Source organism: Aedes aegypti, chromosome 2, assembly GCF_002204515.2.
Source record: "Aedes aegypti strain LVP_AGWG chromosome 2, AaegL5.0 Primary Assembly, whole genome shotgun sequence".
NCBI classification, from domain to species: domain Eukaryota; kingdom Metazoa; phylum Arthropoda; class Insecta; order Diptera; family Culicidae; genus Aedes; species Aedes aegypti.
Window position 1 is genome coordinate 459,199,379 of NC_035108.1, and position 18,713 is coordinate 459,218,091.

Sequence of the window (18,713 nt, forward strand, 5' to 3'; positions counted from 1 at the left end):
ATGAGAGCTGTGGTCTTCGCCGAATGTCCCGGTTCGTATTCTCTCGTTGATTATTCATTGCTTAACTTTTTTACGGCTGGCTTGCGGTGCCTGATAGCTTAGATTCCTTCTCTGGCACTCGGACGATGATCAGCCGCCCCTGACATGGGGAACAGACGCTGCTGTGAGCCGCTCCTAACATGGAGTACAGACGCTCCAGGTTTACAGAAGCAAAGTTTACGCAAAAAATTTCCTCCCTTGCACCAATAGTCGCCGTCGTGTTCCAGTAGTGGATCAACAGATGGAAGCAGTGTTGAAAATGGATGTATAAAAATGAAGAAAAGTCCCAAAAATGATCTTTATGCTTCATTCGAAAGATATTAGTTGCTGTTTCGAGGGAAAAATATTAAGCCTATGTAAAAATTCACCATTTTGTTTAATATTCCTTGTATTATTCCCGATCGTCTACTACTGGAGCACTAGCGCAACTACTGGAACACGTGTACCAATAGTGGCTCAAGCGATTTTATGGTAAAAATTAGTTTTATAACTCTTTTTATATTTTTCCCATATAGTAGAGGTTGAAATCTTTCTGTTGACGCCAAAAGATCTCTGTTAAGGCTTTTCGTTATTTTGTTGTGACTTTTTATAGCTTAGGTAGCCCACTGATGGCACCGGCACCCTACAAATAACGAAATTAAAAAATAGAAAATTTCAATTTCTCAAAATAATTGACCACTACCTACTTACTCATTTTATTTCTATAAACAAAAAATAAAACAAATTTTATAATTTAATCGATATTTGTTTGAAAAATAAAGGGACAAAGTATGAGCATGTGTAAATTCAAAATTTTATATGGAAGGTGCTATGTGCTATTTTTTCTAACAGCTCATTTTAATATTCTCTATATTTGTCTTTTAATTAAGAATTAATGCTTTCGTAGTCATAAGCAACGGGCTCGAAATGTGCAATAACATCAATCCGCCTGGCTCTAATTAATGTATGAAACGTACACATTGGCAGAGGTTATCCTCAATGCTCACCGCCATTCGTTCACCCCACGCTGCCATATGCACGGATGGAAGGAAACAGGAGTTTCACATTTCTCCTGTGCTAATGCGTTGGTTGGCTTGAGGCTTGACTACTGCCAGTGCTGCAAAGGGGTGATCGAATTCACAGCGAAAACTCTATACACGAACGACGATCAAAAGCTACAACTTAGTCTCTCTCTCTCTCTTTGCTCGCTCGGAAAAGTCATTACCGATTGTCATCGGGTTGCATTTTTGTTTTACTTATTTCGCAGGCTCAGGCGCCATAGAGCATAACAGAGTCGAAATAATTTCTTTTTTATATATTTTACACATCATAAATTTACAATATTATACCTTAAAACTATCTTAATTTGAAAAACCGAAGTACTTGACGTTGATCCGAGGTTGATTAAGCTTGATGGGGCAATCAAGGTGTATTGAGTCGGAACAAACAAGAAACTTCCATCACTATCTATGTGCGAGAAGATCCTTCCATTTCGAAGCGCACATCCCTACGATGTTTATCGCGTTTCGGCTGTTACTGCTGATTATGCTCTACGATGGAGAGCACATACAGCACAAGGGATGATGGCGCGCGATATTTTGTTTTAGTATAGGCAGCAAGGAAACTCTACTGCTCGCTATGCTGGTGGCTGACTTGTGCTGCTTCTGCTACTGGCTGCTGGTAGATATCCCACTCGCGGTAGATTCTGCTGTAGACGCTACTGCTGCTGGCTGATGCGGAGTGTTGAACAGAACACAGAGCAGAGAGACCGATTACGACGACGACGACGAACGGACGGAAGAAGGTCCCGAATGCGCATGCTTCGAATTTATTCATAGAAAGCCCCCCATGGCAGCAGAAGCAGAAGCACCAGCAGCAGAAGTAAAAGCAAAAGCAGCAGCAGTTGTTAGAGCAGCTTGTGGTGAACGACTGACAGAGATTTAACACCGATGTGTGCTCCACTTTCGGAACATATTTTTGTGGCAGGAAAATAATCTTGTATTCTGGGAAAATTCGAGATGAAAACTGAGGAAAATCTTCCACATCCCGGTTATGGAGTTGTGTGAGCGATTCTTGAAGGTGGTTTTGAACAGTATCGCCTGTTGGTTTGGGGCGAAATCGCGTTCATCATAGTCAACGACACTCTAGGCAAAGGTTGTTGTTTGGTGCAAAGATCATCATCCTTGCTGCTGCTGTTGCTGCTCCCGATATTACTTTGGTCCTTTGGTGGTGTTCTTTTGCTCGGTTGAAAAAATAAGAGAATGGATTGGTGGTAGTGTTACCAAAGCAGAGTGTAGTCTTTGGCGAAGAATCTCTACTAATCGCGTGTAGCATTCAGTGAAGGAAAACTGTTTTTCATAAGTTTTTCCGACTCGGTGGTGTTGAGAAGCAGAGAGACTCGACGGCTGTTTGCCCATCAATTGTGACCTTCGAAACGAGAATAACACACATAAATATTGAATCAAACGGACGAAATCAACGCAAAACGATGGTAGGTATCGATTTAGGAGGAAACAGCACTGCATTGACCTGTGCATGGAGGGGTTTCATTCCCTTTCGATTAGCCACCACCAAATCTTTTTCCCGATGCAATGTGGATAGGGAGTAGATTGCCGAGCTTCGTTCAACATGGCAAAAAAGAGTTATTAATACATCCCCACAGGGGCACAGAACTATTCGCGCAAATCGTATTATATTCTGCAGGCACGAAGTAATAAAAAACAGAGCGCACCGCTTGGTGGAAATGCGTTTTCACTTGTGTAGGCCGTGTCATTGCATTCATTATTTGCAGTACAGCGTGCTGTGGAAAAATTCGAGATATACTCAATGATCGTACCTTGTTGGGATCCAAAAATCTTTTGAATGGAATATTTTCTGACGTGAGAAGTATTTTCGGCGGTAGGTCATATGACATAAGGTCATTTGTCATAAAATCGACTGACTTAAGATCAATTGGTATTAAGTTATTCGTCATAATGGTCGTTTGGCACAATGAGTCTGAAATCATGCAACATGATTTCTTGATTTTATTTTGGAACCTCTGCAGAGCTTTCTTTTGGTATTGCAATACCTAGTCCATCTTGGTATAGCATACAACTTGGTTTGCCTTAATATTTGTTTGAATATAAAAAAACATGTTCTTAAAATAATGTTTTGATTTTCTGTTAATGAGTGAATAAAGACATTTTATATATTTGTTACATTTGGCTTTGATGTCCTCAATGTGATATTTGAATGTTACATAGCCCTAGATACTAACCTTCATCTGACCAATTTATTAGAAACCCTCTCATCATGACAACGTGTCCACTTGAAGGTTTTAAATAAAGAGCTTTTGGTTTATGTGGGAATATTATTAGTTGAGTTTTGGAAGCATTAGGAGAAATCTTCCATTTTTTGCAAGTATGAAGAAAAAATATCTAAACTTTTATAAAATCTACTACAGATGACACGCAGGCTTTGTCCTACGGTGGAGAGGCTTGTGTCATCCACAAACAAAGATATTTGACATCCCTGAGGTGAGTCAGATGTAACAATATAGTATAATATTAGTCCCAAAATGCTGCCTTGAGGAACACCAGGTCTTGCAGGAAGTTTATCAGACCTGAAGTTCTGATAATTAACCTGAAGTGTACGATTTGACAGATCACTTTGGATTATTCAATCAATGTATGTTGGAAAACTAAAGCTTTTTTTTTAATTTTACAATCAAGCCTTTATGCTAATATCAAATGCTTTTTCTATTTCAAGAAAAGCAAGGCCAGTAAGCCTTCAGATTTGTTGGAGCGAATCAAATTTGTTACTCGTAAAAGTTGATGAGTGGTCGAATGTTCATGGCGGAATCCAAACTTTTCATTGGCGAAAATTGAATTTTCCTTTTGCAATACTGATGGAGTAGAGTAAGTTGACTGGACAACAGCTGGAAGCTTCTTCAGAATTTTTGTCTTGTTTTTTAAATTGGTACAACTTTGACATTTTTCCATTTGTCAGGAAAATATACCAACTAAAAACATTCGTTAAATATATTAACCAAGAGTGAGAAGCTACTATCAGGATGTTTCTTGGCGAGGATGTTTAAAATTGCAAGGGGCTTTCATATTTTATATTTTTTTAATAACAGCTCCCAGGAATTTTTGAAAACGTTCTCTTGATTGAGAATGTTTTCGAAATTTTTAGTAACTCGTTTTTCAACTGGACTATTGAGTCCTAAATTATAATTGTGTGTGCTTTCAAACTGCATAGCAAGTTTTTGATCGTTTTCGCTATTAATTAGTAATAATATGTTTCCTTTTTCAATGCCGGAATTCGCTTCTGAGTTTTATTTAAAACTTTAGATAATTTCTTAAAAAGCTTTGAGCCAGCAGTTCAATTGAGAAATTTTAGTTTCAAATTTTTTGTTTCTCAATTTAATGTCGTTTTGCAGATCCTGCCATATAACTTTCATAGCAGGGTCGTGAGTACGTTGAAATTGCCTTCTCCTCACGTTTTTTAAGACGGATCAAGAGTTCAAGATCATCGTCTATAATCACGGATTCAAATTTTACTTCACATTTTGGTATTGCAATACCCCTTACCTTAACAATGGAATTTGTTAAAGTTTCGAGAGCATTGTCAATATCAAGTTTCGTGTGCCAAGAAATGTTAACATCAAAAGAACTATCGACATATGTTTCATATGTATTCAAGTCGGCTTGAAAATAATTGAATGTGTTGCTGATAGGATTAAGAATAGCTTCATGGGATTTTTGAAATGTAACATGATCAGAATCAAAAACAGTGTGTTTAACCATGTCGGTGATAAGGATCTAGAAATCCCAATTATGTTAAAACATTTATTGACGAGTTACAAAGCTCTTGTAACACAAAGCAAAACTTTAGGCTGAATTCACAAAAATAACTGTATAGGATGCCATCTGTAGTAATCTTTCGCTACCGCACAACAATTTGATAACAACGTGTTTCACTTTAGATGTAGAAACTTTTATAAATTTAACTCTAATTAGTATTTTAAATCGTGAAGTACCAGATCGTTTTCTCACCTCGTAGATTCAATAATATTATATATCAATGACGTAGCGTTCTCTAGTAATTCTATTGGCAGACCAAGAGCGTTTGGGGTCGGATCTGCAGGTTTCTGACAGTGTGAACTGATGAAAGCTCGTATTTCTTTGTAGGATTATGCTTGAAACATTGAAATTTACTACTTAAGAAAAGTCCTCAGTTCGATTGGTACCTCCGGTCCATCGAAAACATAAACACTTCTCAGGTCCTTGTACCCCTAGCTCGTTCGCCAGTCCTTGCTCCAGCAACGTAAGTTCAGAGCCATTGTCTATGAAAGCATAGCTTCTCAGCGTCTTCGATGGACCATGGAGGAGAACCGGGACGATTCTAAACAGGATTTCTGACTGCTCTTGATGGACATTGCACGTCGAACTCATATTGCTCATTCGATTATTTGAAGGATGTGTGGACACCATCGCTGGAGTAGGATCCGAGTCCGCCGTTTGCTTCCTTTCGCTATGCAGTAGAGGGTGATACAGGAACGAACAGCCATCTGTACCGCATTCCTCTCTCTGCTTACAAGGTCCGTTATGTTGCCTTAAGCACTTTCGATACGCTTTGAACCGCCCATCTAGAATCACAGCTCAGCTCTTTAAAACGTTCGCTCTGCGCAAGACTAGTGCAGCTTCCTTTGCAACCGACGCACTCTCGGACAGATTTCTGACTCGTGATTATTCTCTTCTCTGTGATTATTCAAATAGCCATCCTTTTTTCTACCTCTGGAACGATGTTCATTGCCGACTGAGATGGATACAGCGCTTGCGTCCTCCTCAACCATGAACTGAAATCCAAGGCCTTCCGTTTTAGGCACATTCGTAGCCTCAGCATGTTTTCTTCATTCGAAAATCCACATAACTGAGTGGACGAATTGAATATTGAGAAGAATAGCGGCCAGTCTTCTGGAGTTCCGCTATTTTCTGGTAGGTCCTTCGAAACGGCTTGCCTTGCAGCCAGTTGGCTCCTATTCAAGGAGCAGACGACTTCATCGTTCGCCACCGTGGGATCCACTGACCTTGTCTGTGGTCGCTGGAACGGAGTTGATCCTTCCCTTGGAGTAAAATTCATTGCATTCATGAAGGCTCCAGCTTCCCCCGGGGTTTTGGCTGAAAACGTACTTCTGGTCGACCGTTGCCTTCTTCACGCAGCATTGGCTGAAAGTTTTGAACCGTTGCTTCACGTAGAGGAGGTAGAAACGAAATTTTTGGATGACCAGCGGTTTGAATACGATGCACTCGCTGGTTATTTGAAACCGATTCTTCGTGCGACGGTTTTGAAAATGGAATCTCCAATTTGAAAGTTCTATTTGGTATTCTAGATTTTGTTTGTCTTGCAGAAGAGTAGGCTAGCATTCTGGGTTCCGCTTCTACCTCTTCGTGAGAAAAATAATTCAAATCTCCTCCATCTTCCAAGTTTCCGTCGACGAGACCAGAATCATCACCGTAGTTCTCCGTGTTGATCATCTACTGTTACACCTTCGACGCATTGTCGGCAAATGATCTGACGTCACTTGCCGCATTCTCTAGTTCTTCCAGCAAACTGTATTTCTGCTACATTTGATTCAATTGTTCAGTTAAAAAATCCAAATCAGTGGCAGGCATTTATGCTGTGCCACGATCGGTGATCACTCTCTGCGGAGTACCGAAGATTGCCGTCAGGTCAACTACAGTTTTCACTACCAGCTCAGATTAAGTTGAACGTACCGCTTTCAGGAACGTGAACTTGGTATAGCCGTCTACCAACACTAACACGTGCACGTTCGGTATTGGGCACAGCTTCCCTTCCGTCTGTCCACCCTTCGCCTTGTTGTAAGCACACTTTGGGCATGCTTTGATAAACGCCTTCACGTAGTGGCGCATTCGTTTGAACCAAAACATCTTCTTCATATTTTCAAGCACTTTTTCTTCAGCCATGTGCCCCATGTCGTCGTGATATTCCTTCAGTATGCGCCAACGCACTCGCTCGGGTACCACCCAATTCTGTTCATCGCCGATTTTTCGCATCAATCAATTTTGAACTAGCTCATAATCATGTCGCACCTGCCGATCGTAGTTGTCCTGAATCGGTTGTACTAGCGACTCCATTATCGCCAGTAGTTTTGGATCCTGTCGCTGCATTGTCACAAGGAAGCCATCTTCGTCAATTTCTAGTTGCATCACATGAAACATCACTGGCTCTTCTTCAACAGCTTCGCTGAAAGGGTTGCGACTTAACGAATCTACATGGCGCATTTTTGTTCCAGCACGGTGTTCATAAGAAAGGTCGTATTGTTGCAGTTTCAAGATCCATCGTGACACTCTGTGCCCAATTTCTTTTTTCGCAATCGTAAACTCCAGCTCGTAGCTGAAGTATTTTGCTTCTTGTTCACTGGTTTTTCGGCTAAAATAGCCCACTGGTCTCCATCCTTTCACCGTAAGGGACAGTAGAATACCGCCCAATCCGATGGCTGACGCATCAGGGTGCAGCTCCATTTCACTCGCTGGATCATACAAGGCCAATACGGGCTTTGATAGTAATGCCCGTTTCAAATCTTCGAAAGCCTTAACTTGTTCTTCTCGCCACTTGAATTCCTTCTTTTAGCAATTCCACCAATGCACTCGCTCGAAAGCTGTAACCCTTCACAAATCTCCGGAAATACCCGGTCAGTCCACTGTAATAAAGACCTCTCCGCCCACCAATTTACTCAGGCAATACTCGATAGTCGGCATGGGAAACCTATCTTTTACCGTCTTTTGATTTAGTGAACGGTAGTCAACTACCATCCTAAATTCACCCTCTTTCTTTGGCACTATCGAGGCCCGACTACTATAGGCCGATGATGTTAACTCTTTAATGCCAGCTTCTAATAGTTCTTTCACGATCTTGTTCAACTCCGCTTCTCTCGAGAATTCCATTCAATACGGCTTCTCATACACTGGCTTTTGGTCTTGCAGCACTATTTCTAGTTCTACACACTTAGCTTTTCCAAGCTCACGGTAGTTCTTCGAAAAGCAGTCACGATTGTCCGTCACGCATTCTAACAGCTCTTCTTTGCTCATATTCGATCCGTCCATATTCAAATCTTCAACCGATATGGGTTCGTACGCCTCGATCGAGCATACATCTCGCACTGATCTCTCGGACTGCAGATCTCCAGCATCCTGCTCGCAGCACTCGCCTTTCGCCAACCACACTGTTCCGTTTTTCTTAGTCAGCAGCACGGTGTCTCTTTTCAATACATCTTTACCCACTATCAGTGGCAGATCCTGGGCAAAATTCGGCACTACCACAAATTCCACATTTTCTTCTATGTCGTCCACTTTCAATACGGCAACAACCTTCTCCGTCACTCGGATTCGACGACCACCGAAACCTTTCAGTATTAGGTCAACTGGTTGTCAGTTTCCGAACTTTTGCGAAAAGGAGCTTTTCTTCGTAGTAACTCGGCTTCCACTATCGATCAACGCCATCATCTGCTTATCATCGATCGACACTATCTTCTCGAACTCGTCATCGACGGCAATCACTTTAGCTGCAAGAGACGGCTCACCATTCCGGCCAACGGTGAAATTTTTCCGATCGATGCCGATCTGATCCACAACGGAAACATTTTCGGGATTTCTGATTCTCAATACACTGATCGGCAATGTGTCCGGACTTAGAACAACGATAGCACGTTTTTTCACCTTTTGTTGCTCTCCCCCATTCACTAGTGCCAGACCGCATACCCCCCAGACCATCTAACCACTTCAATTGTTCAAGCAGCTCAGGGAGACTACGAGGCATCGAGATCGTCACTCCTTTTGACCGGTGCGCATCTTCCACTCCAGCAATAACGTATTTGATGATGGTTTTATCGTCAAATTTGCCTTTCCTGCCCAAAGCTAAACTCTTAAAAATAATGAAAATTACTCCGGCCGTAATTCACATCATGGCTGAATGACACATGATGTAAGAGATGAAATGACGTAAAAATGGGTTCTGAAAGATGTATTGAATGAAAAATGTAATTTTACATTATGAAGGTCATGGAAACGATGCCTCTATGATTGACATTTGCCGAATCAGACACCATCGTATTTAAAGTGAGACACAAATTCACGTCATTTGGTTCGCTTCTTTTATGTGCATCCAAAAGACGTAACATCGCATGATTTTTTCGAAGTGTGCACTTGATCGTAGAAGTAGCTTCGCATTAGCTGCTCATGAATGGAAACTGGATCATTGGCTTCCGGGAACGCTTCTAGAAGTTTCACTTTAAACAAAGCCTCGCCGCTCCTTGCAGGTGCATTCTCGCGCAGTAAAACCTGGTGAGATCAGGCCATCCATACGCATCAGCCGTTGCATCAACGTTCTCCAACCAGCTTTCAGCCGACTCACAAGTTGGTATGTCCGGTTTAAAATCGCTGACCAGCGTTTCTAGTTCAAAGCGGCCTGATCTACACACATCCGGGACCGTGCTCACTGTCTGCGACGCACTAGCTGCGGGCTCGATCTTTGGGCCCTCTGCAAGCTTCGCCTTTAGCTCCTCCAACCTAGCCACCAACTCCAGATTTTTCGCGCGCAACTCGTCCATTGTCCCTCAGACCCGGCTTTTCTTTGTCCAGCCACACAATAGCGGATTTCACAAAGCCACAATTTCCAATTGTCTTTTGTCATTTTGAGTTCAGAACATGTATTGGTTTATAGCAAACTACAACTTAAGCCTCCAGCACAATGTGAACGGCAACGCGGTACAACGGCAAAACGGCATGCCCATCTTGATCGATACTTTACTTATCAATCCAGTGTTGACTAAATCCTTTTCAACATTGACTTGACAAGTAGAGTGTAGCTCAAGATGGGCTTGCCGTTTTGCCGCTGTACCGCGCTGCCGCTCACATTGTGCTTGGGGCTTTAGGGACCAAATTCACTTTATATATGATATCTAGAAGCAAAACAGTTCGGTTTTGCGTCGTCCGATAGATTTTGCTCACGGTTTCGTCGCCGAAGAATTTTTTTCTGTTTTGGAGCGTCTTGCTGGGTAGGTATTTGTGAAGGCACAAGCAAGACGGTTTGTTTTCGGAACGCCAAGAAGTTTTGCTGTCAGTGTCAGTTTTGTGTTCAGTCGAGGATGGATTACCAACTGGTGAGTTCGTTTCATGCTTGTGATAACACATTTTTTTTCTTGAAAGCGTAACTTTTAAGTAATATTAAAACAAAATTTGTATGGTTCGTCAATATAAGTGTCGGCATTATGCTTTTTCTTATACAATTTCAATATACATATATTTTTCTCTTTTTGACATTATTAAAAATTATCTTTTGAATTGTTCGACATTGTGAATGTTGACGTATTTTTTAAAACTTCTACCATATCGAGACAAAATGCACAGTAATACTCATATGTAATTTTCAAACAAACTATGTATAGTTCATCACTACAAGTGTCGGCATTATTCCTGTTTCATATAATTTAAAATATATACATTTAATTTTCAGTTTTCGTCATTAATAAAAACATCTTTTGAATTCTTCGACATTATAGATGTTGACGTATTTTTTAAAGCTTCTACCAAAAACTTCTCGAGACAAAAATGCAAAACTAGCTTTAAATATAAGTCGTATATTTCCCCCTTGTCCATGGATCGCATCATCGACCAGAGGTGACTCCCAGATCTTTTCCTCTTTCACTAATAAACACCCTTCCCGTGGTAATTGTGGAGATGCAGAGGTATTCTTGGTCTCTAGAAGCAACAATCATTACACCCTAACATTCCTTCCCCATCCCAACTGACTGTAAGGACTTGGCCGGCGCCGTTATTGATCAATAATATTAGATCTGCTAAAATTGCACTTTGAGAGTAAGCGGAGACTCCCATTCTTTATTCATTTGGATCTATGTGTAATTCTTACCAGTTCCGATCAATCACGGAGTAGCAACCATTGACATGTACAGTCAGTCTATGCTATGCTATGCTAAATTCACTTTATATATGATATCTAGCTTACACAATTATTTAACGTTATCTTAAGAATTTATGGTCTTAAGGTTGAGAAACTTGAAGTCCAGTCGAGGCTAAACATGATACAAGTAATAAAAATGCTTTAATGATCTCTGAATGTACTAACTATTCAAAGACTGATTCATGCCGGCATTCAAGAAACATGCAAAAATCCTAGTTTGTATTGTACTTAAATAGCTTGGCGAGAAGAATTTAACGATGCGAGGATCAGTACTAATGCACGAATGTTTTCATCAGTACTAATATTTTATTTCTATCACACTGACATTGGCGTAGGAACAGGGGGGGCAGGGGGCCTGGCCCCCTCCATAATCATCCAGGCCCCCCCCAGAATTTTCGATGACAATAAAAAAAAACAAAACCGATTTAAGATGACGCAAATTCTTCTGGAATTATGTACATGGTTCTTGTTATTAACAAAAAAAATCGCTTCAGTAGTTACGTTATGTAATGTTGTACAACTATATTGAGAAAACCTCGTTTACGTTACACAGCATCAGCGCGGCTGTTCTGACTTCGGTGAATCGTGCGACAATCGAAAGCTTAACCGTCCGATTGATTTCTCATATGAGAATTCACTAAAAAAATATAATAATTGAAAAAACAGACACAAATTTTGTCACAAAATTACTAAAAATACTACTACGAAAATTAAGGTTTAACTTTCAAGGGATTTTCGGCATGGGAAACTTTTTATCAGATTAATGGTTGAAACAATGTAACAAAATCGGCCATAGTGTTATTCCAGCAATAAATTCTTTCTTTTTTTTCTATCTTTATTAACGAGATTTTTAGCCCTGGGCTAGTTCATCTCGGGACCAACGGCTTTACTTCCCTTCCGAAGGAAGTCATTTCTATAACTTTTACGTCAAAAGTGACTATGTCGGGGATGGGATTCGATCCCAGGTCCTCGGCGTGAGATGCGTGTGTTCTAACCACTACACCAGGTCCGTCCAGGTCTTTCTTTGATTTTGATTCAATGTTTTAAGTATTCGCATGAATAAATTTATTGCTTTAACTATATTATTTCAAGAAAACTTATTATTTCATAAATTATTTGATTAATTTCCAACAGATTTGTAGCTAATTATTTCAAATAACTTTTCGAAATTGTTCATAGAATATTATTATTATCAAATTCCTCAAGGAATACTGAATGTTTTGTAAATCTCATGGAAATTAATCAAATAATATTGTTCGAATTCTTCCTGGTGGACATCCATTCCTTCTATGTCTACTTTTTATTAGCAAGTTGATTCCGGAATACGTTCCCGGATTTGCCAAAAAAATGTTACTTCTTTCAAATCTAATGCTGGGATATTTCATTGAAAGTTCTACTAGAAATTATTCTGTAAATTTCTTTCAATATTTCACAAAAATTTTATTACAAATTCTTTTGCGTCGCTCATCAATGGTCCTTAAGAAATGTTTCCATAAGTTGCGTCAAATTCTTCTTTGCTTTTTTTCTAGAAATTTTGCTTCAAATCTCCGGTTGATTCATGAATTGGAAAGAAAATTGTATTTGAAACATCTCTTGTCTTCGAATCTTCAAAAGAAATTTGTTGAAATACACCTGGAAAACTTCAGCTTCCAAAGTTAGCACACCGAAAAAAGGAATTTGTAGAGAAACATGTAGTAAAATAACTGGGAAGGGGGAAAGGATATTTTAAGATATTCACAAAGAAATTTTTATTGATCTTTCCTAAAACACTTCCTTAGAAATAATTTTACCAATTATTATATGATTCCAAATTCCTATAATTTTGGCCGGAATTTCTAGAGGCTTTCTGGCAGAATCCCAGAAAACCAGAAGTCAAAGAAGGATAGATTTCAAGGATAATTTCTAAAGATGATTCTGATGGAATCTTAAAAAAGGTAAATTGTAGGAGTTTTGAAAAATTTCAATTCTTAAACGTATGGTTCCTGATTTCTGAAAGTTCATCAACAAATTTTCAAAGTAATGTACAATACATCTTTGGTAATGTTCTTAAAAAATACCAGCAATATTTCAGCGTTTAACTTCTACTGTACTACAAAATAATCGATAATAGACTATTCAAGTTAGTTTGTTTGATATTTCTAAAGGTAGGAAAAAATGGTTTTTACTACATCAATATGTTCACAATATATATGATTTTATTTTACTTTCAGTAGAACTGCGTTCTAACACCTATAATTTTTTTATTATAAAAGACGATTAAGAATTTTACGACAGGAATGTAGTAAATTTTTCCGAATTAAATGTCAGCTGTGATTATTAAAAAATTACCTACAAAGTTCTTTCAATCCTTTTTTGTATATGTTTCTCTAGAAATCTGATAAGGAGTGATTCGTAAAGGAATTTGTAAAGCAATTCCTAGAAGTATTGAGATATTCAGGGAGTACTTGTTGAACCAAAGTATGGAGAGTGGATAAATTTTTAAATGTTATTTATGAAAGAATCATGAGATAACCAATAAAAAAATGGAATGATTTCTAGAACCTGAAATAATACTTGATGGAATTTCTGGAGATTTTTATTGAGAAGTTCAAGAATTAATTGCAAAATCTTAGTAAATCGATGAAAAATTTCTTCAAAAAAGTTCTTTCGGGAATTTTGGGAGGATTTTTTTTTTTGGGAATTTTGTCAGTGCGGTTTGAAGAAAAAAAATCTCTGGAAAATACTTAGATGAATCTCTGGTATTTTGTTCACGAGAATCTTAGGGAAGCAATAATTTAATTCTCTCAGACATCCCTGAACAAATTACTCTGGAAATCTTTGAGTATTTTCGTGGAAGTGTTTTTGAAAGAACAGTTCAACGGTTTCCGCTAGGAACTTTATAAAAATGTTAGAATTTTTAGAAACATTTCTTAGTTAAGCAAAGCAAAGAAAATAAAACAAAAATTCCGAGGAAGTTTTGAGGGAATGGGGGATATTGCTCCTTGATTTTAGAGAAACATAAAAAATGCAGGTAGATCTGCGTTGATGATAGATTGGCTTTTCAGTCCTGACAAAATTAAAAAACTGTTATTTTATTTTGGCCAACGTTTCACTCCGTTTGGGACCTTCTTCAGAGACTCAATTTTAACTGTTCTTCCTTCCAGATAGATAGGCGGAGAACTTCTTTGAGAAATCATGAGAATAACAATTTCCCAATTGAATTCTTTCTAATTGATCATAACATTTTTGTGGAATATTACGAGGAACATTTAGAAGATTTTTTTGCGGGAAGTGTGGATAATTTTTGTTGTGATTATTTTCAAACAGCACTGTAGGGCTTCAAAAGCAAACTGTTCTGAGGAATTCGTGAAATGAATCCTTACTTGGTGATCTTGAAGACATTTTTGGTGTTTTTCTGATTAAAATCCTAAACAAATTATTAATGAGCCACTGGAAGACACTTTAAACTAACAGTTTATATATAATAAGTACGTAGAGGACCTTCCAAAAGAAATGATTTAAAGAATTTTTAATACATTTTCTGGCCGAAATCTTCAAGAGATTATTTAAGTAATTCAATACAGAATCTTCGAGAATTTTTCTGGTGAGATCAGAGAGCCTGGGTATGATTTTCTGTGGAAAGCCCAGGACGAACTTCGTGAAAACTGGTAAAAGAGTTCTTGATGAAAGCACTGAAAATTATGAAAATAATTCATAACGAAATTTCTTTAGGAATTCCAAGAGGAATCTTTTCAAAGAACATGATTGAATCTTTGAAAAAATCGTGGAAAAATCACAAAGGACATTCCTTGTGATTTTTTCGCTAGAATTCTTGAAGGATTACAAAAAGAATGAATTTGTATGTTTAAACTACAAATGAAACTGATGTGCCGCGATGATTGTTATTGATGACCAGTCTCATAAATCACAAATTATTAAAATCAATACAAATTTGTTAAAAATACGTAATTTGTGAAAATTGTGATTATTGCGATCGACATCTGTACATCTGTAAATTGGATATGAACCAGCCGCGGGCTGAAAATCTCCCTAATAGAGATAATAATAATAATACATCTGTAAAAACAGGTATATGCTAGGCCCCCCTAGGCCCCCTCCAGACAAAAATCCTAGCTACGCCAATGCACACTGAACACTAAAATTTGTACTTCTTCAGCATACATTAGCATAATAGCTACAATACTTCCCACTCCTAGACTAGTTTCTATTTGTTTTGTTCAATAAGATCCAGGTTCGACGGTTCGATAGAGTATTTTTGGGTTCACACTCTTCGCTACTCTACCTATTCACTCTGGTTTCTCTCAGAAAATAGGTCAATTATGATTGATAAGAGGCACGTCTTCGTTGAGTGAAGAGTCTAAATAGTGGTACTTTTGTAGTCCTAGGCCGGCCTAAAAATTTGTTTTAAAATCAAAAGCTTGTTCTTAAGATATAGTTAAGAATCAAAGTCAGCGTGAGAGATCAGATGACTACAAATCGGTTAAGATCAAATAATTCGTAGAAAGGATTCTAGAAGATGAGAAACTAACTGGACTATCAGGGCATTGAGTTCAAAAATATCGTGAAGATAGACCTTTCAGAATTTTTCCAGTTTTGATGTTTGGCATTGAAGTCTGGAGACAAAAATCAGACTTATTTCGGGTCAATTTCCGCAAGTCAGATAATTTTTTTTAAGTTAGTAGTTGAAGGCATTTATACACTCAATAATCAGAAAAAAATTCCGCTCTCCAACTATCCACGATTTTCACCTGTTTTCAATCATCCCACACCGTACAACCACTACATACAATCATGCAAACTTGGCCGCGCGCGGTGGCAGCATTCGGTTTGAATAACCTAATCTGTTTTCCTCCCGACAACACTTCCTCATTGGGTTGGAGATTCTGCCACCCTACAGAGTGAACACGCTCGACAAGAACGCAAAAAAAAAATAAGAGCGGAGAAAATTAACGCGCTTCACGTCAGCTTCAGCAAAGCTAGAGCAGAACGCCCGCCATCGATGCCAATCGATCTTCAACATCTCCGGTGCTGCTTCTGGCTGCTGTTTGCTCTACTGCTGGCTGGATGCTGTGTGTGGGGCGTGATGTAATACGTTTTAAGAACCTTTAACCCACTTTGTTTACGTGGTGTTTTCTATTTGTGCGACGCAAGAGCATGGTTAGTCACTCGAATGTGAACACGGGAGGGTGGTTAGCTTTTGTGAAAATTCGTGAATTTGTTATTGTTCGATTCACGATGCCTATACAGAGTAAAGTTATTGATGGGAGAGGTTCTAAACAACACATTGGATTGACAACTAACAAGTGAATCGACTTTGAATATATGCGATAAGAAATTCCGAATTGACTAGATTTTTAGATGATATTGAAAACGAATGTTATGGAATCAGATTTTTTTCTCTTAAATAAAGATGGTAATGTCCAAAGACACGTCAGAAACTTTCCAATTCAAAATATCAGTAACTTTTTTTTGTTATGGCTATACTTTCATCGTACTTTTGCCACACGATATACGAATGCGAAAATGGCAACTTTGGCAAAGAAAGCTCTCAGTTAATAACATAAGCACACTAAGCTGAGAAGCAGGCTCTGTCCCAGTGAGGACGTAATGCCAAAAATAACATTCTTAATGAATTGGAAAACCCTGAATTTTATGTTTTTTTTTTTTAATTTCATGGATTACTATAAAAAACAAGGTGTTGATTATTTATACTAATGAAATCCCCCATTTCTCAAATCCCTTCCCCAACAGGACACGCCAACGCAGTTCCCCACCGACAATCCTGAAATATGGACGCGCCGTCCATGGTCCAACGTGATGGCGACAAATTGATCGTGCGGCGAGTGGTCAGTGGCGACGAAGTGTTTCTCAACCAACTGAACGATTCGCCCTCGCCGGCATCGTCCAGCAAGGATCAGCACCAATCGTCCGCTTCGAACCAATCCCTGGCGGATAGTTTGAAGATTTACCCAGGAGAAGAAGATCTCAGCAAGTTCGGTTTGATATTGGAGGACAGTAGTGGCCCGAAGGGAACATCCAGTGAGGCCGGCGATTGCATCGAGCAGCAATTGCCCCAGTGTAAAATCAAGCGAAACTATTCGTGCAGCAATTGTACGTACTTTACCCAGAATCCGCGGAAGTATTTGACGCATTTGCGCGATGTGCACGGCGAGAAGATCATTATCAACGAGTGCAAGCGATGTCTGTACGCGTCGCGCCACTATCAGAAGCTGGTGCGCCACATGAAGATGGTGCATGGCTCGACGGACGGCATCAAGACACCGTTTAGTTCGCGACGAAGAGGAACGTTTCGTAAAGAGTACTTTAAGAAGAACAAGTTCAAAATGAATACCAATCTACCAGAAAGTGATTTTTACAATCAAAACAGAGCGAGTTATTTGGAACAACTGAACAAGATGCTGCGCGGTGCGGCTGGTGGGGGAGTGGGTGGAGAAAGTGCTGCGGAAAATCAAATTTATTTAGGTGAGTATAGAGCCGCATGTCGCACGGCGTTGTATACAATCTTTGACTGTGATTCGTTTAGGATGAAAATAATTGAGTTTTTAGAATCAATATCATTTAGAATTGATACCATTCAACTGCCCATGAAAGCATAACTGTCCCATACGGACTTTCGAACCAACACAAATTTTTCATCGTAACGTTCATGTTTCAATGTGTTCTTTGCTATGCATGTAAAAATTATCGCACTTTGTTTGGAAATGTTGTAAAAAATATGATGTTGGTACAATCGCATATTGAAAAATAAAGGCTTAAAAATCTCTAAAACAAAATCTGTGTGGTTATGCAAAACTAATATGACATGCAAAAATGTAGCACAAAATAATGAGAATTTGTATGAGCTTAGCTTAGCTTAGCTTAGACTGACTACACATATCAATGGTTGCTATTCCGTGATTGACCGAAGTCAGTGAAAATGCACAAAGAATCAACTAGAAGTTCGGCTGGGATTGGCCATAATCTTCTTCAGTGTGCATAATTCAGTGCCTCTATTTATACAGGGTCAATAACGGCGCCGGCCACGTCCTTGCAGTCAGGTGGGATTGGGGGAAGGAATGTTAGTGTGTAACCTTTGCTTTTTGGAGACCGTGTTTGCCTCTGCATCTCCACAAAGGTTACTGGGAGGGATGTTTGTTAATGGGAAGGATCGTTGGGTCATAGGATTCACTTTGATAAGCGATTAGACCATGATAAACAATGATTTGTGAGATATATACATGCTTATACGTAAATATAATTGTTCATATAATTTCTATGTAGAGGAAAATTATGCCGACACTTGAGGTGACGAACCATTCCAAGTTTGTTGAACAAATACCTAAATGTAACATTCCTACAGCTGTCAGGACGAAAGCATGTATTATTATATTTTACTCATTTGAAAAGAAACAAAAAACTCGATTGGTTGGGACATCATAAAACACTCTTATTATTATGCCGACACTTACAGTGACGAACCATCCAAAGTTTGTTGAATAAAGTGAACCTTTCGCAAGTCTACACTTGTAGTGTCGCACCATTCAAAGTTTTTTTTAATTACAAAAATAAAGGTATATAAGAGGTGTTCTGAAAAAAAAAAAAATGTTAAACATAAATAAATCATCAATCAGAGTTTGTGTCGACACTCACAGTGACGAACCATCCATAGTTTGTTGAAAAATCATATTTACATCCCACCATTGTAACGATTG

General features: G+C 38.9%; 1 protein-coding gene across 6 annotated transcripts in view; it reads left to right on the forward strand.

The window, feature by feature from the left end:
- The window catches only part of LOC5565895, a 108,496-nt gene that overhangs the window by 59,958 nt on the left and 29,825 nt on the right, over positions 1 to 18,713 (forward strand). For 5 of the 6 annotated variants that reach the window (XM_021848135.1, XM_021848138.1, XM_021848139.1 and 2 more), the window contains exon 2: positions 16,753 to 17,484. In XM_021848135.1, the coding sequence (XP_021703827.1) occupies positions 16,791 to 17,484 (694 nt within the window). In that variant the 5' untranslated portion in view covers positions 16,753 to 16,790. Of the gene's footprint in view, positions 1 to 1,878; positions 2,510 to 16,752; positions 17,485 to 18,713 lie in introns of those variants that run through there. The other variant, XM_021848137.1, reaches the window with a different exon arrangement.